Genomic DNA, 24,498 nt, shown 5'->3' with positions numbered 1-24,498 from the left:
CATCCTCCTGCTGTTTGCCTCCTCTCTCAGGCAGCCGGCTGAGCGCTGGTGCAGACCCGCAGTGCAATGTTTTGCAAGCCACTGGCTGCTAGAGGCCCTGTTGTTCTGCCCTTTCTCCTCTGGCTCACCAGCGGCTGTGCAAGCTCGCTAAAATAGTAATGAGCGCCATCTGTTTGAGCAGCACAGCTCCATTTAATCAGGTGTGGCCGGACGGTCGTGTCCCCTCTCCTGAACCTGGGAGAGGTTACACAACACAGATGCAGCAATCAGGTCCTCACGGCCCTGCCAGAGTCGCCGTAAGCACCTCAGAGCTTTTTCTGGCTCGAGTGATCCGTTTGTGGTTTCCAGCAGTGAAGGTTGTGGCAAAGCTTCCCCAGTTACATTGCCTGGGAAACATCTGGAACACCCGCAGCCTGCTGGAGTCAGTGACTTCCCCTGAACTCAGCGCAGGGGCTGTCCCGAGGCGTTATTCCTATCCTGCAGAGTCCACGTGTGGCACTCCGGGAACAGGCCCCACTCCCCCTTCCCCTCCTGACCCGTTTGTTCCTGCCTCCAAGCGCTTTGAGGAACCCTCTGGAGAGAACCCTCGGGGTTACGCAGAGCAGCAATGTGAGTGCGGACGATGAAATGCACCGAGCGCACCTCATCCATCCAAACATCCATTCTGTATGATGAACGTGTATATTTTTAGCCCTCGGGGATGCAGCAGCAGCCCAGAGCCCAGCCTTGCTGCCCTGTCAGGGAGGCAGCAGCCTTGTTCTCACGCCCTGCCAAACAATGGGAGCGCTCAGCCAGGATGGCTCCTTGCTATGCCCCGCTGTGCTATTTTCTCACGGTTCATTGAGGCCGAAGATGCTTTAGGCAGCAGATTTGGAGAAGGGGGAAGCGGGAACGCGGGAGAGAGAAGCTCTGCAAAATTTCTCCGCATTCGAGCCCCCGAGCTGGGTCCCTGCCGACATCTGTTCCTGGAAGCTGGTGCCGCTCGGGAGGCGCGCGTGCAGCGGGGCGATGCTGCGGGATTGCTAGGCAACCCCACGCTGCCAGCAGCAAGGGGCCAGGGAGCAGCACGCAGCCGGGGCTCGCACCCACTCCCCGGCAGGGAAAAGCGGGCAGGGGGAGCGGAGCCCACCGAGGAGCCTCGCTGCGGGGCCAGGAGCAGCACCGGGGCCTGGCCGGGGAGAGGAGGAGGAGGAGGAGGAGCGGCGAGGGGACGGGAACGGAGAATGCGCGAGAGCAGCAGTTGAGGGAAGAGAAGCAGTTAGGAAAACACGAGTCAACAAAACCCTGCCTTTTGGCAAGGTTGTTATGTGAACCAGAAGGAACGAGTATTAATCTGGAAAAAAATATTTGTTTTTCTTAGCTTTTTTTTCACAGCCTATTTGCCACTTAGAGCCTCAGTTTGGAGGAAGGCAGAGTTGTTAAATCGCTGCTGCTTTTTTAGCCGTAACGATGAGGTTTTCCTTTTCATAGCTGTGGCTGGGGAAGAGACCTGTTGCGGCTCTGCCTGGGGGTTTTCTTGCACGCAGTTGCCATGAGCAGGGGCCACAGCAGAACCACAGCACGCGGGGACCCTCCTCGTCCCCAGCACTGAACGTCTCATCCCTGTTTTTCCCTCTGCAGAACCCAAACAAGGAGAGTGCCAAGCAGCCAGTTCCAGATCTGCAGAAATCATCTCTGCGATGCAACAGATGGTGCTCAGCCCGAGGAGAGCAGAGCAGAGCAGAAGGCTGCAGCAGCCCCCCCGGGTCACCCTCACAGGCTCCTGGGGACCCTCGACCTGCAGGTGCCCAGACCAGGCTCACCCCCCCTCTAAAGCTTTGCTCGCTCTCCCAGCCCTTTGCTCACCTGGTGCCAAATACCCAAGGAGGCACTGCCTGCGCAGGTGATGCTCCGTGCTCGTTTGGCTCCGAGGTGGCACAGCTGAGCCCAGCCCTGCACAGGGGTGAGCGCACCGAGCCCTGCCTCGGATCAAAGGCCCGGAGGCACCGCGCTTCAGGAGCCTCCCCAGAGGTGTGGGGAAGAACACTGGGTGCCCGCACAGCCACGGCACGGATGGGGCAATGACAAGGCAGCGCTCAGATTTTTTTTTTGGCATGTGTCAGAAGCCCTGACCCAAAAAACCCAAAGCAGAACGTGTAACACCCGACCAGAAAGTGAATGCGTGCCTGGTCATGGACGAGCTCAGCCTACAAAGCATTCTCCAGCACCGGAGAGTCGAGAGCCATGATAATGTGCTCTGAAATAATGCTTTTTTAAATACAATTTATGATAGATTTCATAGCTAAGTTATGCAACATAATGAGCAAATCTAAAATGTAATTGTCACTGCGCATTAACAGCAAAATCCTGAACCTCTATTATACTAACAAACTTATTAAATCAGTGAACATTGCATTGCATCAGTCAATTACTAAACCGATGCTCAGATCACTGGAACAATCTGATATCCATTAGACAGGCAGAAGGAGGGGAGCACATCACTGGAGCTGCCCACGGGGTGACATGTTTTAAAACACTCAATGTATTTACGCTTTTGATGCAGTGCTGCACCTGCGGGATGTTTTGCTGCCACTTCCCCTGTTCCCAACGCATCCCTAGAGTGCCGCTGTGCTGCGCATGCACTCGATGGGAAAAGGGCCGGGATCCAGCCTCACAACGCTGCCTTCTCCGAGGAGCCTGAAGTTTGCCAGGGAGCCTGCAGGCCTGGGCCCCCTGGGGCAGGCACAGATCTGAGATCATCCCTGGCTCCAGGGCGGGCTGGCGGACACCCGCCAGGGCCACACGTTTTCAGCAAAGGGCATTTGCTGCAACAGCAGGACAGAGCACGTGAAGGCTGGCACGGACTCGGCCGCGTGCCCCCCGCTGCTCAGTGCCCGTCCGCTGCTGAGACCCCGTCCCCAGCAGCGCTCCCTCCTCGTGAGGTTGGTAAGCACGGGGTAAGCCGATCTTGGAAAGGCATCCACGCAAACATCTAAAGCGAAGTGTGCTTTGCACCTTGGTGTAGTGATTTGACACAGCACTAATTATGCAAATTAATCATTGGTAAATCAGGTACGTGTTTACTTATTTATTTTGCGTTTTGCACAGCAACCAGGCAGGAGGAGTGTTGTGAAAGAAAAGCTGCTCTATTTATTCTGATAAGAAATGTTTGGTAACATGTTGCATGATCCAACCTCCCCACGTTCTTTTTCAGATTAAATTCTAAATTGATTTGCTGGTATCATACCGTTCATAGCTCTCAATATGTCATCGCAGCTAATGAACCATGCCAGGGACACATTTATAACCCTCTATTAGCCTTTTCCATCAGGAAGGGATTTTTTTTTTTCCCCTCCTTGTTCTGAGGTTCTGAAAGTTACAAAACAAAATAAATCAAAAACCGACCAAACAAAGCACCGGAACCAGAAGCAGCAGCAGACGTTACTGGAACTCAGACACTCCTGTGGCTGCCACCGCTCCCACCTCGGGATGTGGCTTTGACGTGATGCAGCTCATGTGAAGCAGCCCGGGATAAGTCACCCAAACCCCACCGATTCCCTACGCCCAGCCAAGCAGAGCTCGGGCTGCTTTCTGAGCACCATTTACAAACTTCCTCAAGCAGCAGCCTCAGTGCACAGAAGGCAGAGAAGGAAGGCAGCTGCCGAGCCCATCCTGGGGCCGGTGCTGGGGACCCTGCTCTGGAGGTGCCCCCAGTGCAGCACCACCGAGGTGGCCGTGCCATGCAGAGCTCACCCTGTGCCCCCACGCCTGCAGCAGCAGCTCCATGCACAGCCTGCACCTCCTGAGCTGGGTCTGCTCCTCGGCACCAGTGTTTTGCTGCCTCAAAGCAAGCACTTCTGCACTTGGTTTCTCTGCCTGCGTGCTTTCCCAAGTGAGGGTTGGGACAAAACTCCCGCGGTTTGGATGCAGCTCGTCTCCAGTGGTGAATGGCCGAGGCTGGGAGATGGCGGTGGGAAGAGAAACTCAGCAGTGATCGAGGGGCTGCCCTCACCTTGTGGTGATTGCTGCGTGCACTGCAGGAAGACAGCGTTTAAACCATGAGTCGAGTCCCCCTTCATTCCAAATGCAGCGCTTCAGGAACGGAGAGACAACTCTATCGGGGGAACAAGAGCTAATTAAATTTACTGGGATCATTGAAGAGGAAATTATTTAATATTCTGCATGGAATTTAATATAGGAAAGCATGAAGGGCCTTGTTCCATCAGAGATCGGTTCCTTCCCACACCCGAGTTCACACTGCACACCCAGCCCTGCCGCAGGCCAGGGGCAGCACAGCAGAGCTGGCTGGCCATGAGAACCTGGGCTGGGGAGCAGCACCCATGGGCTGCTGCTGCAAGAGCACCCTCTGTGCTGCCAGGGCATCCTCTGTGCTCCTGGGGCACCCTCCGTGCTCCTGACTGCTGCCACGCTGGGCACCCGTGGGGTACGGGGCTGCCTTGTCTCAGGTGAGCACCCACACCCACACGGGGCCATCAGCACTGACCTTAAACACCATCACCCAGCCCCGTTCTGACAGCCAAAACGTTGCGGCAGCTTAACCCCCCCCATTTTGCTGCTCAGCCCAAGTTGCAGCCCGGGCAGGGTGCTCCAGGTTCTGGGATCAGGAGGACAGGGAGCGAACGCTCTCCCTGGCCGTGCACCTCTGCACTGCAGCAGGATCCGACCGTTCCCATTCCATGCACTTTGTGCCTGCAGCTCTCCAGCTTCACCCGGCTGCAGGGACCATCCCCATCCCATCCCCACCACCTCGGTGCCATGTGTGTGCCCGCCAGGACCCGAGCAAGCTGCCTTCCCTGCCACGCGGGTGGTGACCAGGGACACCACGGCCAGAAAGCCCCCAGGGACACCACAGCCACAAAGCCCCCACGCCGCGAGTTTCCCCGCTGCAGCTGCACCGCGCTGCTCGCAGCTGCTCATCTGGAACCGTTTTGTTCTCTTCACTACACCCTGGCTCCTTCCTTGGCTGTTTAATGATTTTTTAGAAGCAAAATGTCAGGCTCCACTCGCTACTGTTAAGAAAAAAAAAATATAAAAAAAGCGCAGTGATCGCTTCCCAGATCGCTCCCCAAGGGCTGGCGCTGGTCCCCGGGACAGGCAGCCCCACAGCGGTGGGCAGTGGGGGGGGCTCTCACTCCGAGCCAGCAGCCAGGGTTCCTGCAGCCCCCCAGGGCCCTGTTTGGGTGGGGGAGCCCCGTCTGCCCCAGCTCCCAGCCCGCTGAGCCGCTGCCCACGCAGCTCCCCGCAGAGCCAGAGCCAGCCGCAGGGAAGCGCCGACTTCACTGGGAGCGCCGAGCAGTGCCGGCCCTTCTGGGGGCTTCCTTCTCCTCCCTCCATCCTTTCCACCACCCTCTCACACACATGAAAGTGATTATAAGTAGCAATAATTTTGCTTCTGTATTTATGTCACCAATACCTTCAGCTAATTCCTGTAGCTGCCAGCATGGAAGCACTAATACCTCTGCAAAAGACAAAGCAATTATTTCTAAACATAGCTCCCTTTCCTTGCATTGTCACCATCTAAATCACTAAAATCCTGGTCTGTTGTCAGCATCTTTCTCTAACTAGCAGGGGAAAAAATGATTTATTTTTTTTTTTTTCCCCAAAAATAACATATCCATTGGCACAAAGCAAGCAAACCAACACGGCACCATCACCTTCCTGCAGCCCCCACGCCAGCTTGGAGGTGACACAAGAACAGAGCCCTGGGTGGGATGCTCGGGACGAGGGCTGAGATTCCCCAGTGCCTCCATGGGGAGAGCTCCGGAGCCTCCCCGTGGCCTCGCAGCAAACACCCTGGGTGCGACAGAAACCCGCGGGGATTAGTGACCCCTGCGAAGGCTGCCCCTTTCCACAGAAACCACAGCCAGAGGATGAGCAGGGGAAGCACTGAGGCAGGCAGCTGGTTCCCCAGGGACCCCAAAATCACCGCTGCAGCAGCGAAGCCCCTGCACCTTTCCCAGGTGAGGAGCGCGGCACCCACCCGAGGCAGAGGCAGGCACCTTGGCTGCGCTGCCCGCCTCTGTGTCTGGCTGGAGACACGCTGTCTGCCTCGGGACCCTCCGCAGCACCAGGCCTGATTATCCTACGGGCCTGCTCTCAAGAAATTAAAATGAGCCATAAAATGACGAGTAAAGTGGAATAAGGGATGTAAAGAGCAGAGAGAATGTAAATGGTGCGATTAGCATATGTACAGCACTTGCAGAGCGCCTGTTCACCACCGGGTCAGTGCCCAGGCTGCAGGAGGGAGGCTGGGCAGCCCCGGGGGGAGGCAGAGGGGATTTCTGCCTGGGGGTGCTCCCCAGCCCCAGCCTCTCCTAGGCACCCGCTGTGTGTATCCATAAGGATTTGGGGCCCTCGGACAAGGCACGGTGACCCCAGGCCCTGCAGCCCCAAAGGGCACGGGGCTGAGTGGGGAGGGAGCGGCAGAATTACGGAGCAGGCGGGGGCTCCCCATGGGGGTGGCGTGAGCTGGGACCTGCAGGCAGCAGCACGCCTGGGTGACCAGGCACCCATCAGGGGGGGAATACGGAACAGGCTCAGTGGTTTTTTTTCAGCGGGTTGTGCACAGAAACCTTCCAGGCTCCTGCACGCAGAGGAAGGTGCAGACGAAGCCTCCGTCTCTGGAGCCAGACCCCACTGCCTGGCCTCAGACTGAAGCACGATTTAGGTGAGCAAACCAAGGCTGAGCAGGGGGATGAAGGAACAGCAGCGGCACCATCGCACTTTGCTGTTGGCTGGATGCTCACTGGGAAGCACAGAGCGGGGCAGCATCCGTCCAGGGAGCACCAAACGTCCCCGTGGCTCAGCTGGGCCAGAAGACTCCCGGGGGAGAGCACCCGGCCAAGCAGAGACGAGGGAGAGAGGCCACGTTCATCCAAACTGCCCTTAAAAACATCTTCATAACATTTCACATCCAACCTACAGTAGCACCTCCAGTAATTAACAGCTATGTTTTAATTAAACATTGATTAACTACTAATTAGTCTAATGATTAGTCACCTGAAGGAGACAAAGCAAAATACTGGATCTGCCAAGATAGGAGAGGGAGAAGGCAAATGATGAAAGATGAGAGGCGACTTAGATTCCTTCGCTGCTTCCCTCTGGGCCAAATGTTTTCTCTTATTCTAGTCCTTTATAAATGATGCCTTCAATGTGAATTTTCCTAATTGTGGCAAGTCTGATAAAGTCTCCAGTGAGTGATGCAGAGAAGACTGATTTTCTTCCCCTTTATCCATCAGATTTCTGCTCGTTAATGCAGCTAAAGAGCCTTTCCCCACCATCAGCGGAATTAGTCTCTGTCGCCATACCCAAGTCAGCTGGGGAATTTCTGTGCATTTCCTCCTGCAGTGTCCGGAGGACGCAGGCAGCCGGGTCCACACACTGCCTGCAAACACCCCCTCAGGCCACAGCACCACGGGACAGCGCCCAGCAGCAGAGCAGGGGCACGGCGGTGCCGCCGGTGGGGACACTGAGTTTGTTTCACCCTGAAGAACAGACTCCAGGTGCTCAACCCTGAACAGCTTTGTACTTACAAGGAGACAGAGTCAGGTCCCAAAAAGCAGCTTCCCCACGTGCCAAGGGGCCCCTCAGCAGCACGGCTCCGACCCCGCTCCACTCGCCCCTGCAGCTCCCCGGCTCCAGCACGCACCAGGGCGTTGCTGCTACAGGGATGTTTCTTATTTTGCCGTTCCCTTTTGTGAGGTGCTCCCATTTACCTACGTTACTTATCCCTTGGAAGAACCACTTCTGGTGAAGGCTGTGAACGTGCTGGCAGCAGCGCGTGGCTGCTCGAGGATGTCCACGGCCCCTGCTCACCAGCAGCTCCCGAGGTATGCACAGCCACAGGGCGACTGCACCACCAGCAGCCTTGTGCCCTCCCTCCTCCAAACACAGTTTTCTTGACCCTTCTGCACGTTTGAGCCTTTGGAGTCATCGCCCCTTTCCCCCCTCCCTTCCCTTCCTCTCCCCACTCTTCCCACGCCCCTCTCTGGAGTTTTCCGAGGAGGCAAAACAAGGCTGAAGCCTCCCCAAGGAAGCAGGCAGCTCGAAGGCTGGGGCCAGGCAGGCTGGCGGTGCACCCAGCAGGGACAGGCACAGCAGGGGACATCGCGGGACACACGGTCAGTGGTAGGGCTGTGATCTGAGCCCCCCGTGCCCGCTAGCAGGCGGCGGTGGTGCACAGACCGCAGCCTGAGCAGCCAGACCCGAGTGCCCTGCGAGCACCCCAAGAGGCACAGGGGGGACCCACGCTGGGGAGGGCACAAGGGGTTAAACCCTGCCCGCCCACGTGCGCTCGCAGCGCTGCAGGTATATCGATCGCCTCACACATCTCATCAGCCCGGGATCGGCACAGATCGATGGGGTTAGGGCAGCGGGAGAGGCAGCCCAGTGGGTGCCACCCTCCTCCTCCTCCTCCTCCTCCTCCTCTCCCCAGAACAGCATCAGCAGGGGAGCCCCCGGAGCTCCCTTGGCTGCTGCAGAGGGGGGTGCTGGCAGCCCCCCACCTACCCCCAGCTCTCTTTGCAAGGCGGCTTCAGCCCCTGGGAGAGGAGCAGGGCAGGGAGCAGCCGGGGGCTGGCACCTGCGCTCCCAACACGCAGCTCCCCAAGATCCAGGAGGGATCGGACCGGGCAGCTCCCCCCAACCACCCCGACCATCCCACGAATGGGGACGGCTGGGAGCTCCCCGCCGGAGCCCGCAGAGGAGCAGGCCCATGAGGAAGAGCATGCGGTGCCTGCACGCCCCCCCGGGCTCCCCCGCCCTCCGCACGCTCACCCAGACGCTCCCAGGAACGCCGCGGAGCCCACAACGCGTGCGCTTCATCCAGCCGAAATGTCTGAGCTGTGCCAGCAGCGGGGAGAGGCAGCAGCCCTGGCTACGGCTGCTCCGTGCTCCTCCACAAAGCAATCTGCTGCTTGGGCTCCTCTCCGCTTCCCTCTTACGCAACTGCACAAAACGGAGAGGGGAAAAAAAAAAAAAAAAAAAATCCCCTAGATGCTAATTTATCTGAGGAGCTCAAGCAGGTCTGCACAAGAAGGCAGCTTCAGCAGAAAGAAGGTAAAAAAAAATAAATAAAAAAGGACCAGCCATGTCTGAAGTGCTGCTTCAGAAACCCAGTGCATGCAGCAGCCCTCCCAGCACCAGCACCGCCACCTGCCCCGTCCCAGCACCCGCTGGGAGAAGCCCAGAGCAGCAGCGGGTGCAGCAGCACCAAGCAGCCCCCCAGAAGCTCGCTGAGCCCCAGCTTTCTGCCCCCAGACACCTCGGGCAGCCCGGGGCGCCTCGCAGCCAGCCTGCCCCCCTTTCCTGGGGCCCGGCGGCAATTACAGGTTTAGCAGTGCAAAGCAGAGTTTAATAGCAGCCAAGGCTGGTGGGATTGATTTCTTGTTTTGTTTTAAGTGCAGCTAATCTAATAGTTAATTTATTTAAATTGATAGGGCAGAGAGAAATTACATTTCTATTTTCTCTGAATAGATTTTACAGTGTCTGGTGACCCAGGCAGGCTCGAGAGCTGGGTTAAAGGCCCTAACATGCCTCTGCAAAAGCTGCCTGTATCAGCCCGTAATATTTTTCAATTCATTACTGCCATTTTAGCAAACAACTGCTATAGATTTTTTTTTGTTACAGCAGCTCTTAACGTGTTAGTCGTGGGCGCGCTGGTACCTGCCCCAGCCCCTTGCTGGAGGCCCTGCCAGCACGCCGCCAGGTAGCAGCGATGCCTTTGGGCTCCGGGCAGGGAGAGCAGGGACAGGCAGCCCCGAGGCCTCGTCCCGCTGCAGGCTCCTTCCTGCTAATTCCCGTTTGCGGGGATTTGCTGCTTGCACTGAAGCCAATCTGCAGTTCAGATGCACGAACAGCGCTCTGCAGCTGAGCGTCTGAAGGAGGGAGCGTACCTGGGCTGCAAATTCTGCTCCTCAGCCTTTGGGAATCGTCTTTAGGGCTCTCTGCAAGCTCTCTGCTGTGCCGTAGCATGCAGGCTCCGCTGCTGCAGGCTCCAGCGAGCACCTCCAAGGATTTTCCCAGCAGGGGTGAGAAGCACCCAGGACAAGCAGGGATCGGGGGCACCACAGGTTCTACGACAGAGGTGAGAACCCGTGGGGCCAGCACGCACCCAGCAGCCTCCCACACCCCAGCCCTCCTTAAACGGGGCACATTTGGGAGCCCAGAAGGAGGCAATAAATACAAGGGGGGCTAGCAGTGGGTGCTGGGGCACTGTGCACTTTGCAGAGCTGCTCCACACGCAGAGCAGAGGCAGGAGCATCCCTGCCCTGCTCCCCCGGCGCCGTGTGCTGCTCCACCGCAAGCACTTCTGCAGAGCCTTCGCAGCCCTCGCTCAGCCATAGGTTTCCTGTAAGAGTCAGCACCGTGCCAGATTTATAGAGGATGCTGCTCAGTATTTCATGACTGCTGCAGGCAATCCCACTGCTGCCACTGCGGCTGCACAGAAAGCACTTTGTAGATTTGATTATGCGATAAGGGGCATCAGAAATGCAACTTGTTGCCTATTTCCCAGAGTAATTAATTTCATCTGTATTGAACAAATGACATAATTTGAGGATTTCTGGGTTATGGATTAAGTAAAGACCAGATGAGAGCGTCCTCATTGGCTTGGAGATTAATTAACACCACGAGGTGAAGCGAGCTCTCTCCCCTGCAGGATTGCTTTGCTGGTACATTTTTAATCCACCTGCCTCGCACTGCGGCTCACCCCAGGGGACAGAGCACCCGCGCCACAGCCGGGCAGCAGCAGCCCCGATCAATCGGGTGCGGGAGCCCTGACCAGGACTCGTTCCCGTACCAGGACACCGGGAGATGTCCAAGAACGACGCCAAACTTCGAGGCTTCTGGGCACCTCCCGCTCCCCAGCCTGGGTTAGTGCTGGCTGCTCAAATCAGCTCCCCTGGCCAAGTGGTGGGTGTGATGGAGAGCACGTCCTTGCTGTGCGAGGAAGCACGCCAAGCCCACGCAGGCTCATTTCCAAACCGTTCGGGGGCACTGGGGCAACCCCCATCCCACCAGGCTGCCCTCGCCTCGCACAGCGCCCACCCAAACCCACGCACCCAGGCTGGACCCTCAGTCCTTGCATCTCACCAACCACATCACTCAAAAGAAATACAAGCCACGCATTAATTTCAAGCTCTCTTACACAGGTCGAGACCAACAGCAGCTGCGTACAGAGAACAGAGCTAAATGCCTGGGCTGGGGGGAGGACCAGGGGTTGCTGCAGGCTCCTCACCTCCAAGCCTCTCCCAGCAGGGCTGGATCTGGCCCTGGCTGTGCCCTGCAGGACCCCTGGGAAGAGCAGGGACCTCAGCAGAGCTCCAGAGGAACTGGGTGCCCCGGCACCCCGTCCCTATCCCCAGCACCCTGCCGCTGCACTGCACCAGGGCTGCTCTCACCCCAGGAGATGCCCTGCACGGCTCCAGCTTCTCCTCTCATCTCTGCTCTGCTCCCAAGGAAGGCCCAGAGGGCTCGGGACAGGAATTTCCCCTCCTCCATCTCAGAGTTAGAATTTTCTGAGTGAGGTCGAAAAAAAAAAAAAAAAAGCAGGACTCCGTGCAGCATTTATTCATGAGCCAGGCATTTTATTTAATGTGCCTTGCCATGCAGGATCAAAGATACAGAGCAGCACCTAATTAATTATTTTTCTCTTCTTCTGTAACATCCCCTAGTTGAGCGCCGAGTCCCAGAATCTAAAAGCCTCTTTCAATGACTCTGCATAATGAGATGGATTTGGACTCCAGCAAATTTGTTCGGTTTTATGGAGTATTACATGAAAATGCTGTGAAATTAAGTTCTGTCTTTGCTATCACGCCATGGCCATCAGAGCGCTTTTATGTATGGCGCTGAGACTAAAAGATGGGAAAGTGAGTCCTTGCTGCAGTAATGTGGCGAACGGGGAGAGGGAGGAGCCGTGCAATGGGGATGACATGGTGGAGGGTGAGACCCGGGGAAATGATGAAGGAAACAAGAAAGCCATGCAGATAAAAAGCCCACTGCCGGGCTAACAGACCGGAGCAGCAGCAGCCAGGACAAGGGGGCTCGGCTCACCCCAATTTCCCTCCACAAAATGCACCGGGCAGAGCCTGACCCCGCTCCCCCTGCCCCAGCACAGACACCACCCATGGGTGTCCCCCCTCGCTGCCTCTCTCCCAGAGCCCCAGGGACACAAATGGCCCCAGAAGTGGGGTGGGGAGCACTCGGGGACCCCCTGCCCTGGGGGACCTCAGCAGCGGGGCTGCCCCAGGCACCCAGGGCATGCCTGGAGAAGCCAACTGGGTGAAATGGGATGGCTGAAGGCAGAGGAGCAATGCGGGGAGGAGGCGCCTCAGCCCAGGCTGTTCCCAGCACACTTTCCCCTCTGGACACGTTTCACCACCCCTTGCCAGGAAGGTGCCCAGCGCAGGAGGTGCGGTTCCAGCTCAGGGGCAGGGAGAGGCCTCCCCACATCCCCCCGAGGCAGCTCCCTTTGCCACCCTCCCCCCCCGATCCCTTCCTGTTCTTTCTCCTCCTTTCCCTTTCAGCCCTTCTTATCCCCAGCCTTTCTCCCCTTCCCCTTGCTATCAGCCCCACTCCCTTCCGTTCACCCTAGAGTCATTTATTTCTTCCCTTGGCAACTTTATAACCCATTTCCTTGCCTGACAGCAATTAAGCAAATGCTTCGCTTCCAATCCCATGGCCCATAAACAATGGAAAAATAAAATGTTATAAAGAAAAAAGCAATGAAATCTGCATGCACACACACGCACAGAGGGAAATCTGTGGAGGACAGGGGGTGAAGCCGGGGACAATGTCACTCGTGTCAAAGGCTGGAGACATCCTCACACCCCCCCCTCAGCCTCCCAGCCTCCAAAAACACGTGCGAAGAGGAGAGATTTCCAGGCAGCGCAGGGAGCCACGAGCTGCATCCATCCATCTCGGCGGCTCACTGGCCCCGAGATCCACGTGCAGAGGGCTGCTGCCCCTGGCCTCAGAGCTCTGGCACTTCCATGAAATGAAATGGCCAAAAAAAAAAAAAAAAAAAAAAAAAAAGGCAGCAGCTCCCCCCCCCAGTGATGTATGTGATTTTTTGGTGCCTGACAGGCCCTGAGCCTCTGGGGAGCAGCATTGATAAATCGCACCTTTCAGTTTGCCGTGAACATCTTCACTTTCCCAGGCTTAAAGAAGCCTGACACGTTAAATTGTGGCACTCAGCCCTCAGCACCGGCTTGTCTGGGGAAAGTGGCGGCTGCCCACCGAGAGTCCCAGCCACCTAATGAGAGCTGCTCCCGCATTAGCGCTGCGAGAGGCTTTCTGATGTACAAACCGCTGGGAACACGGAGCCCTGCGCTGAGGAAACTCAAACAGACACACTTTCTAATTTCCATGACAACTGTAATAGGGTATTTGCTCGGTTTGGGAGAGCCTGGGTGTGCAGGAATGCGCTCATTAGGCGCAGAGCGAGGCGAGCTGCTGCTGCAGAGCCCCGGCGTGGGTCGGTGGGGCAGGATGGATGCTGCCAGCCCTGCCTGTCCCAAAACCCCTCCTGGGGAGCCCGGCCGGGAAGGCAGAGGGATGGCAAAGCTGGGGTGCACAGCCCGGGAAGGCAGAGGGATGGTGATGCTGGGGCGCCCAGGCTGTGGCTGTCTCTCCCCTTGGCAGCCCAAGGAGCTGCATCGCTGCCTCTTCCCACTGTGAAAGGTGCTGTGAGCACCCGCAGCACCAAGGGGGGTGACAGAGGGGCCAGCAGGACCAGGGAGCAGAGGGACCCGAACCAGAGATGAGCAAACTCTGCCAGGACGTGTGGCTGCTCGGCGCAGGGTCCTGTGCTGCTGCCCTGGGAAGGGACCGAGGGCTCTCAGTGCCAGGGCCAGCACCACTCGGTGGAAATGAGCTCCTTTCCCTTCCCCAGAGGAGCCCAGGCAAGAAGTAAGAAGAAACCAGCAACCAGTTAGCAAGAGAGCAAAATCCAAGCGATTACTGAAAAGCTTGGACATGGCTGTGAATCCTGTTGCTGCCAACAGTATCCCCAAGCTATTAAGAGAAAAATCAAGATGTGGACAGAATTAGATTGGCCATAGGTGAAAAATGGCTCAATTATTTCTAGTGCCAGAACCACAGAAGGACATTTCCCTCTGTTCCTGATCCACAACCTCCCACTAATTAGCAGACCTAGCAGAGAGAAAAATGCTCCAAGCTCTAGAGAGAGCAACAGCTAGAGACAACACAGCTCCTGCCACATGCAGCCGCATTTGTATGCGCTGCGTAAGCCGGGCACACAGCGACAGGCTTGCAAAATTGCACAGTGGCCTGCTAGGAACTTGCCACGAGAGATGCTGGAGTTGATTTTTGCAGCCGTGGGGAGGGCAGGCTCCCCAGCCCAGCCAGCCCTTCACATCACCCTGTCTCCTTCCCATCCCTGAAGCGGGGTCACCCTGCCCCAGCCACGAGTCCCTGCTGGCTCTTCCCTGCCTGGAGCATGGCTGGCATGGTGCAGCCCCGCTGGTGTGCAGGGGGTGCCCCCAGGAAGCGGTCAGGGCAGCGAAGCAGCAGCCAGGATCCAACAAACAGCCCTGAGAGGCACGGCCAGGGCCAGCCTGTGATTGCAAACCCAGCCTGGTGCTCTTTGGGAACAGGCAGGAGGACAGAGCCACAGGCACTGATCACTGTCCCCTCTTCTCTTAGGCAGGGATCTTTAAAAACAACTGATGCTTAAAAAAAAAAAAAAAAGTTAGCAGGAGGCCCTGCCCCCTCCCTGACAAACTTCTGAACATGCTGTCATCAAGAAAAATGATGCTGGCAAGAGAGAAATCCGCTGGGGTTGCTGGCAATTTACCAGGCTCCAGCCCCAATGAGTGTTTATCAATAATTTCAGGATCTGCCTGTCGCAGCCACTGACTCGGAGCTCAGGCAGAGATCTCCGGGCAGCCCGGGTGTCAGCACAGCCACAGGGAGAAGAGGCGCAATGAAAAGGGAAATCAATTAACTGCTCCTCAGGAGCAGGGATTTGCCAGCATTACAGGGAAAGGTCTGTTCGCCTCGCTGTAACAGGAAAACACTTAAATGCTCCTCGATGACACAAAGGCATGTCCCAAGCCGAGACGAGCTGCTGCCGTGGCCAGCTAAGCTCCAGTTAGGGATGGAGATGGTTACAGCGGGTTGCTGCAGACGGGGGAGCAACAGATAAAGCAGCAGCAGCATGCCCTGAGCTACCCACAGCCAGGTCCCTGCCAGGCACCGCTCTGCTTCAGGCTCTGCACACCCCACGGGCTCACCCAGCCCATGTTTCCCAGTCCTTGGCCTGCCTTCCACCACAGGAGAGGAAGGGGGAGCCAAGGGAACCCCAGCCGCAGGTGGGGAGCGGGGCTCTGCCAAGACACCACCACCCAGATGAAAACAGCCCCGGCACCCAGCTACTGCAGAGTGCTCCTTGAGCCGGGCACTGCGTCTGCATCGCCGTGTGGAGGAGCTGCTAATGCATCCATCTCCCATGAACTTCTCTAATTGCTTTCTGAACCAGGGGCTGGCGGTCCCTGAACCACCCTGTAGTGCCGAGCTCCACAACGTAATTAAGTCCTGCATGAAGAAAGAAAACAGCTTTCTCTTCTGTTTTAAGTCTGTTGTCTGTTTCATTTGATCCCACACATATTTATGAGAAATAGTGAATATTCATTTCCTGTACTCACCTTTATACCACTCCTGAGTTTACAGAACTGTATCATATATCACCTCAATTGTCTCTCTAACCAAGAGAGTCCCAATTTATTAGTCTCTTCTCATACAGAAGCTGTTCTGTGTCTTTGATCAGCCTTGTCATCCTTTTCTAGTTCAGCTATCTCCTTTCTGTGCTTGGGCAACAAGAACTGCACACAGTCCAGCCCAACCAGCATTAAACTACCCCAGCTATTGCTGCTAACTCCCAGCAGATGAGGTTGATACAGGCAGACGAGGTTAAATTCATGGGTCCCTAGGCCAGCTCTCCTGGGGGGACAATTTCACGTGGATCCCCATGGCCTCCCCCCAGCACATTTCCCCTCCCTCCCTGTTTCTTATTTCCCTCCCTGTTTCTTTGCAGGCAGCGATCCCCCAGAGGCTCTGCTCACAACTCACATACAGGTGAACATGGTGAATAGGGGCTGCGGAGGCTTTTCCATGCTATTTGAAGTTTTTTCCCCCCCCAGGAGCTGCCTTCACACCTCCCCAGCAGGAGCACGCCCGGGGCTGGGCGTCGCTGGCCTCAGCACCACGGACAGCACCGGCACAGCGCGCCCCACGCCTGGGGCTGGCACACGGACACCCCATGGGACACCCCACAGGGCACCTGAGCCAGCACAGCGCCCCATGGCCAGGTCCCCTGCACCCCCTGGGGTCCCCCCACAGCCCCCCTTCCCCAAGCAGCAGCAGCAGGCAGCCTGATGCCTTCATATACAGGTAGAGCATCCTCAGCACCCAACGCTTCTACAAGCACCACCACCCACCCCGACTGCCTCAGGCTCACAGGATATTTTAGCCTGCTGTCTAAGAGCTGTCCAGGCCTGCCAGCTCTGCTGCCAGCAGCAGGAGCAGCCCCCCCAGCATCGCCATGCCTCGGGCAGCCCCCCAGCACTGAGCCACGTCCCTGCCGCAGGGAATTTTGTTCTGAGCAGTCAGGCAGCATCCGAGCTCAGTCCTGCGTTCCCTCCGCTAAACTTCAGATGCCCCTTCTGAAAGGAGGGTTTCTTAATATTAATACCCTGCATCACGTCAGATCTCCTCATGTATTTATGCTCCCTCCCCAGGCATTTCCCTGCCTGCCCCTCTCCTGGCAGGGAGGCGATCACACAGGAGGGGCTGTTACTGGGTGTGCCTGAGCCACGGTCCTGGGGCAGCCGTAAATGGGTTGGTGACACCATTTATTTATGGGTATTTCAAGAGAAAGAAAAAGGCTAGTGGGTGTTCATATGTTCTTGTTGTATTATTTAAGAGAAGCCATTTGAGAGCACAGGAGAAGCGGTGTCTGCTCCCAAAAGGAGGAAAAATAATGGAGGGGAATATTTGCAAAAAGCTCAGTTAAGTAAATATTTTATGCCCAATAATGTTATGGCTTTTGAATGATGCATGCAAGAGAGTTGAAAGGAGGTGAGGCACAGAGCGAGGCAACACACAGTGCGTGTGGAGTGTGAAGGTGTTTGTGTGAGGGCAGGCAAAAGGAAACCCGGTGTCCTGGCTGCTGCATCCCCCCGGCTGGGTGGGGGGCTGGGACAGGCAGCAGGGCAGGGCTGCTCCGGCTGCTGGACTGGCAATGGCCTTTTGCTGCAGAAGAATTAGGGCTCACCTTACGGGGAGATGTTTTTTGCCCTGTTGGATGACACCTGCTGACATGCGTACCCACCTCCTCCTGTGTCTGGCACCAGACTCCTGGAGGGATCGGGGTAGAAACCCACACCCCACTGGTCAAGACAAAATAAAGCCTCCCTAGCTCTCAGGAGGCTCTGTGGGGTCTGTAAGATGCAACCAGGAGAAAGATCCTAGCAAGAGCTGCAGCCCTGCTGGCCAAGATGCTCCAGAAAGGGAGGGCCAGCCTGCAGTAAGCAGCAAGGAACAAGGCAGAACCAAGCAAAAAAGGAGCTCAGTGCAAGGTCCCCTGCAGGAGATAAGCGCAGACATTAGCACAATGCACTAAGAGCTGTGCAGAGGCAGGGCAGGCACAGCCCCCGTGGTGCTTTGGGCACAGTGGCTGCCTTGTTGCTCGTCCTCTTTCTGGTGGCGCAGGGAGAAAAACAAATCTCTGAGGAGGGCGCAGGAGCAGGGACTCAGGGCAAGGAACTGGAGGACAGGAGCAGGGGGATTGTCCCAGCCCAGGAAGAAAAGGAAGATGGGGAAAGCAGAAGGAAGGCCAGGCAGGCAGAGGCAGGGGAAGCAGGGCTGGCACAGCCAGGGACACGGCCTCCGAGCAGAGGAATTCTCCCACTTGCAGGCAGAAGCACAGGACAAGCATCTGGCATGAGGTAAGCACATAAAGGAGTAAAATACCATTAAGCATAATAAGAAATGTACTTAATCAATGAGCTCTACAGCTGAGGATCAATGGGAGGCAGACACAGCCATTAGCTAAGAAAGCTGAGAAAGAGCCCCGGGCTCTGATGCAGTGATCGATACGGGGTTTAACCGAGCAGCCGAGGAAGGGTCCCAGGTGGGGGCAGAGCTGGGGCAGAGCCAGGAGAGACGGGGCTGACCCTGCCCCACTCCTCAGGGCCCAGACCCAGCAGAAAGAGCCCAGGGCACAGCTGGCTGAGAAGCCCCAGAAGCAGCCAAAAAAACCCTGGAGCAGACGAGGGTTTGGCAGCAACAGCAGAAGCCATGGGAGAGGGAACAGGACCACAGCTGGCAGGGGAAAGAGAAGGAGCTTCAGCCCCTTGTCATCATCCAGGGACATCACTTAGCTGGGGAGAGCAAGAGGCACAGCTTTACCCTTCCACCTGGGGACCGAAGGCTGCAGGGCCAGCCAAGGAGGGGAGCAGCTGAGCAGTGCAGGAGGCGATGGGTGTTTGGGGAAGGTGCACAGAGCCTCACCCACCCTGCTGCTTGCTCACACCCACACTGCCAGAGCTGCCTGCCCGGGGAGGGCAGAGGTTTCCTCACCGCGCTGGTCCCTTGGCTCTCCTCACCTTGAGCGTTGTGCTGCATCGCTCCCCAAAGCCTGCCACACAGAAGACACGCAAACTAGATGGAAAAGTCACCCTCCGAGGCTTTGCATCAGGCCCAAGCACAGAGAGCTCCTGCAGAGTCAGGGCTTACCCAGGCCCAGCCTTTAAAGACGCCACCCCAGTGCCCCCCATGCTTGGAGCCCGTCTGGGTGGTGCCAGCACTCGGCTGAGCCACCACACACGGGGCTTCCTCAGGAGAGAGGCTTGATTTTCACCCCCTGAGCAAATTCAGAGCTCAGGAAAGCCGACAGCCCCAGACAGCGTGTGGGCCCCCCTCCAGGTCCTGCTGACAGCGCTGCAGCTGACTCAGCCCCGGCACCGAGACCCTGCCTCGTGCTCCACCAGACACCCAGCTACTCACAGCGTCCTGACCCCATCCCTAACTCCAGCTCCACGCTCCCTTTGCACACCCCCTGAGGCTGTCACCCACAACCCTGACCCGTTACCTTGCTTCCCACCTCCCTAAATCCCAATGACCCGACCCAAGCTACAGAGAGCAGCAGCACCGATCTCTGCAGGCGAGCCCTCAGGGACCAGGCACAACCGGTGGTGTCTCCAGAGCATCAGAGCAGGGGGTTGTGCTGAAGGCAGATTTCTGTGTGTGCACGTGAAGAGAACATGAGACAAGCGGCTGTCCCCTGAGGTCCCTCCCAGGGGTGGGCTCCTGCCTCCCGCTGGGGCTGAAATCAAAGCCCTGATCCCAGGGGGCTGCTCCTGGCCCCCACCACTCTGTGCCCACCCTGTGCAGGGCACGCTGCTGCCGCTGCCCCCCTCCCAGCCCTACAGGGCCAGCTGCCTTGTGGCCCAGGCAAGGTCTGAGGGGGGACACACACATTTCTGGGGGTCTCGAGCACTGATTTGGGGTAGATGCCCGCAGCTCTGCCCCTTCCCTATGGACCAAAGGCGTTCAGCAGCGCGGTCCCTCTCGGAGGAAGGGGACAGCACGTCCCCAGCCCAGCCGATAAGGGCAGCGGGTGGACCCCCGGAGGGGAACCCAGTCCCGGTGGGGGTCCTGTGCCCCCCCCCCCCAAGCATCGGCGGCCGAGCGGAGCCCCCGGCCCGGTCCCGCCGGCGGCCGAACAGCAGCACCTGGCGGCCAGGCCGGGCACGGCCACGCCGGGGTCCCCGTCCCGGGGGGGTCTGCGCCCTCCGAGGGACCCCCTTCGGCTGGGAGGCACCGCCAGGGGCCGTCCTGCAGGGCAGGGGGGGGCTCGGGGGGGCTCCTGGGCATCCTGCGGGGCTTTAGCGCATCCCTGCCCCGCAGCGGGCACGGCACTGCCCAGGGGTCATCGTGGTACGGGCACACAGGGGGAGCCACATCCCTGCACCTGAGTGTGCAAGGCTCCCGAGCAGCTGAAGCCAGGTCCTGACCAGCCTGGTGCTGCACTCACCTGGGGAAGGCACAGTTTGGGGGGGTTCTCAGGGCTGCCCGCAGACCCCACACCACGCTCTTTCAGCCCCCTGGGGCCAGCTCTGCAGCCAGGCTGGAGGTGACACTGCACCCAGGGCAGATCACAGCACCCACACCCGCTCCCACTGGCCCCAGGGCTCTCCAGGTGATGCTGTGAGCACCAAGGGAGTGGTGTCACAGGGGTAAGGCACCAAGCCATCACCTCCACCTGGCTGCCCCAGGCACAGCTCCTCCTGACCCCCAGCAGGTCCACAAGCCTCTCCTTGCGCTCAGTCCTGGCCCACTCAGCTGCAGAGCTCCTCCTGGTCTTGCTCACTGGGGCAGCATCACACGAGGTCCTGGCACTAGGTACTTTATGGCACTAATGAGCTTATCTAGGCCATTGGTACACATGTAATTATGTGCCAGGAGCCATGAGGAGCACTGCAGATGTTTACCCTGTGTGTCTGAGCTGCACCAAACCAATGAAGGAAGCAGGGTGAGCAGGTGCGCACAGGAGCGCTTTGCTCAATTTGTTTCTCGCTCTCAGAGCCACCTTCTCCCCTTTTCTTCCTGCCCTCTTTCCAGCAGGCTGCACACACGATGCCTTTACCCCTGGAGTAAGCCAACTGCTCTACAGGACAGAGCTCTTTGCAACTGGTCAGCCTGGCAAACAGAAGGAATCAGCTCCCTGCTTCCCACCAGCCCACCCCCTGCCCCAGGGTCCCAACTCACCATCCCGCAGGGGACAGCAGAACTCCCCCCCCAACCCCTGCCCTGTCCCTGTACCTCTTCCTAAACAGCATGTGGTTGGGTCTGCATCCTTGTTCCCCTTCCTGGGGGTTCTTCCCTCTGGGCTCAGGCAAGGAAACACCAAAAGGGCTCCTGGGCCACAGAGGGCATTTATAAAGTGCCCCAGAATCCCCCCTCCCTCCCCCCCCCCCCCAGCAGCTGGCGAATCTCACCTGTGGGGCTCTGCCCAGCTCCTTAATCCCGTTAGCAGCAAACAGCTCCAGCTGTGCCAGTAACAAATCCCCTCTGACATGAGCCCTGCAGAGCCAAGTGACTGCTCTGCGGGAGAAAGTGTGAAATTCCTGAGGGAAATTCAAGTGGCAGCTTTTGTACTGCATCTCTGAGAATTTTGCAATTTTATTTTCCATTAAAAAATAAAGAAGGAAGGAAAGAAATCCATCCCCTGCCTTTCTGACCCAAGTGCCCAGCACATGCTCAACTTTCACCCTGATCAGCCCAGCACTGCCTGGGTGCTGCAAAGCAGCAATGCCCTGACCGAGTGGGGAAGCTGCATTTTCACCCAAGGGTGCTGGGTACATCTGGTTTTGTACAAGCTGGAAACAGAGGCTTGGCCCCAACCAGCATGCTTCAAACTTGGGTTGTTCCACTGGCAGTGACTTGTCTGTGCTCATAATTTTTATTTTATAGCACCTTAATCTGTATTTTCTGAGTTAATTAGCACAAAAACGTGGGGAAGGATAGTCTCAGCCTACAAGGCATTTACATCCGCAAGGAACAGGGAGGAAGAAGCAAAGCCCTGGCATGTGGTGGTGGATTGTGCAGTTTCTGCAGGTAGCACTGGGACAGAGGCAGCCCCCAGCCAAGCACGGGGATGTCCCATGTCCCCTGTGTCCCCCCAGTGCTGCAGCCAGCACGGTTCTGCTGCAGGGCTCCAACCTGGGGGCACCGAGCATCCCTGCGCCCAGCGCCTCCAGAGGAGCCTCCAACCCCATTAGGTGTGGGACTAACGACCCGTGCTGTCCAAGGGCAGCAGCACCCTTGGTTGCCTTCAGGGCCCTGGTAGGACCAGCGGTGTCAGCAAGGGGTCTCTGATCCACAACAAGCCCAGCAGGGAGATGATGGCCCCGCAGTGACCACCGGCCTCAGATGCGGCCACTTGTGGGGCGAGAGCTGGGGTGCTGCTGCTGCAAGATCAACTGCATCAGCCTTTTTAACAGTGTCTCCAGGTAGGGAGGCCAAAGGTAATGTTCTTTATCTGTGCTTCATGCTCCACAGATACTGAATATCAAAATGTGCCTTGAAACACTCCTATTATTAAGTATTCCTCAGAGATTAGAGCAGTGCTTACTTCTCACTATCCTTTTACTTTCCCAGTAGAGCAGATGAACACGATAACTTATCAGGACCTTCCCATGTGCTGTTAGGCAGTAATGGCATGGGGACTTACTGACCCACCTCAGAACAACAAGCGGAATATTTAGGACTTCTCCTGAGCTGGGCAGGCGATAAGATCTTTATCGTGCGAACCCTTTAAACCCTCAGCGCCTGGCAGGCCCCTCCATCCTCACTGAGAGGACAAATTAGACCCAGGGGACAGGCAACGAATGCTGATAACAAAAGAGTTCCTTCAGCAAACGCAGGGCTGGGGCCCGCAGAACTGCCTCCAGCCCCGGGCCTGCCCCTGCCCTCAGATAGCAGCAGCGGCGGAGCCAGGGCCCGGCCTCCATCACAGCCTGGGTTCACGGTCACGGCCTGCAAACACAGGGCCCGACGCTGCTCCTGACTCATGTCAGCCATGGTGGGAAGGCCCAAGCCTCCTGCAATGCCCTTGCACTCTTGTCCCATGCCACACATGGGAAACAGGCACGGAGGATGGGGTGGCAGTGGATGGTGGGGTACTGAGGGGTCCAGGCAGGAGTGCTCAGGGTGCTCGGGACTACAAAGGGACTGTCGCAGGCCAGGAAGGAAGAGCCACGGGCACGCACGAAATGCCAAGGAACGAGCCCAGGCAGAGCTGGGGAGGCCCCAAGAGATCGTTGTGTGTGGTGAGGCAGGGGAATGGCTCTGCAATTCGGGAGCGAGGCAGATAAGGAATAAATCTGGAACTCAAGCAGAGAGGGAGATGAGCAAAGGCATGAAGGTTGAGAGTTCAGACCCCGGGGACCCATGTCAACCTCTGTTACATAAGTCTAGAAAAACCTTAAACTTGGTTTTGCTGATAAATGAGTCACCAGCAATGATAAAACCCTAGAGATGTCATAAAAATTACAGACATTGATAAAACGGGATATCAATACAGCAAAGCTCAGCAGCATGGTGAATGGATGAGGGCCACCGCCCCATGGCCATGAAGCAGAGCAGGGCTCAGCGCCCACGGCAGCGAGGGAGGCGATGAGGTCCCCACGGGGCTGAGGACAAGATGCTGCCAGCAGGCTGGCCACGGGCTCAACCTCTGGAGCACATCTGGAGGCTGCCGGTGTGATCAGGCCCAGGAAAGAGCCCCCTTCCTCACCGTGCAGCTCCACAGAACCACGTTGTGGTGCCTCAGGGAAACCAAGCCCCTTTGTGAACCTCTGAGCACCTCCCAGGATGGACAAACAGCTCTGGATGCGAGGCAAGTTGCCTCAAGACCTTCCTCCAGTTCAGACCTTGTCATGTAACAGGAAAAATCATTGAGCTCTGTCCTTCTTACAACCTCCTCCTCCAAGGCTGCCCTATCCATTTTAACACATTCCAACACCCTTTTCTGTTGGTGGCAGAGAACTCATTTCCCCTTCACCAGTAGGAAGAGGCTTTGATCACTTGCTGGGGACCTCCTGCCAGTGCTCACCCCAACCACTGTGCGCCCTGCAGCACTTCAGGATGCTGCTCGCAGGGCACAGAGCAGGGAGAGGGCACGGCACCGGGGGACAGGGGGACAGCACAGGGAGCAGGGAGGCTGTGGAAGGACGGGGCTGCCTGCAGACAGCGGCCTCAGCCACACCAACAATACTTCATGTTCATGAATGCCATAAAGCAGCACCCAGCCCCACAGAGGAAGGAGGCAGGTTTGGCGTTGGAGTCAGAAGGAAATCCCAGCTAATCCAGCTCAGTTAGACAAAAACAAAGAGGATCATACTGATACAAAGTTCTGGCTAAAGCCCTGCACCTGGTCAGCATTTGCAAGATTAGATAAGGACTGAACTTAGTCCCTTCCAGCATATATTAACATGAGCTCTCTGGACGTCTGGGCTACTCCAGTTCAAGGGCAAGAAGATGTTCGCTTCTCTGGGGTTCCTATTTGCCATCCTCTCTATAGCAAGATGTGTCCCCGTGCAGCAAGCAGCCAGCCGCGACAAAGTCCTCCTGGTGTCCTTCGATGGCTTTCGGTGGAACTATGACCAGGACGTGGACACCCCCAACCTCGATGCCATGGCTGCAGAGGGAGTGAAGGCACGATACATGACTCCTGCCTTTGTCACCCTCACCAGCCCGTGCCACTTCACGCTGCTGACCGGTAAGTCCCCACCTGCCAGAGCAAGCAGAGACCCAAAGGGGGGTGCAGTGTGACGCTGAAAGAGCAAATTCAAGGCTTAGGTTTAAGGGAAGCTAAGTCAAGCTAAGACTACCCAAGGACTGGCCTCAATAGCATGGTAAGCTTTAGCACATATATATGTTGGCAAAAGAGCCAGAGACATGGCAATAGTTGCA

General features: G+C 57.2%; 2 protein-coding genes across 3 annotated transcripts in view; one reads left to right on the top strand and one right to left on the bottom strand.

Annotated features, from left to right (window-relative positions):
* RBFOX3 (RNA binding fox-1 homolog 3) overlaps window positions 1–24,498 on the bottom strand; it is a 164,725-nt gene that overhangs the window by 130,849 nt on the left and 9,378 nt on the right. The window contains exon 1 of one of the 2 annotated variants that reach the window (XM_084492406.1): window positions 8,776–8,886. The exons of the other annotated variant lie outside the window; for it this stretch is intronic. The gene's annotated coding sequence lies outside the window, so the exon portion shown is untranslated. Of the gene's footprint in view, window positions 1–8,775; window positions 8,887–24,498 lie in introns of those variants that run through there. 2 annotated transcript variants of the gene reach the window in all.
* ENPP7 (ectonucleotide pyrophosphatase/phosphodiesterase 7) overlaps window positions 1–24,498 on the top strand; it is a gene marked incomplete at its 5' end in the record, with an annotated part of 29,771 nt that overhangs the window by 1,207 nt on the left and 4,066 nt on the right. The window contains 3 exons of the mRNA XM_084492593.1: window positions 182–296; window positions 1,621–1,783; window positions 24,049–24,304. Of these exons, the coding sequence (XP_084348719.1) occupies window positions 182–296; window positions 1,621–1,783; window positions 24,049–24,304 (534 nt within the window). The remainder of the gene's footprint in view (window positions 1–181; window positions 297–1,620; window positions 1,784–24,048; window positions 24,305–24,498) is intronic.

The sequence above is a fragment of the Aythya ferina genome (assembly GCF_964211825.1).
Source record: "Aythya ferina genome assembly, chromosome: 18".
In the NCBI taxonomy this organism is placed as follows: Eukaryota; Metazoa; Chordata; class Aves; order Anseriformes; family Anatidae; genus Aythya; species Aythya ferina.
The sequence above is the reverse complement of the archived record's forward strand: the minus strand, read 5'-3'. Positions and strand labels throughout refer to the sequence as shown.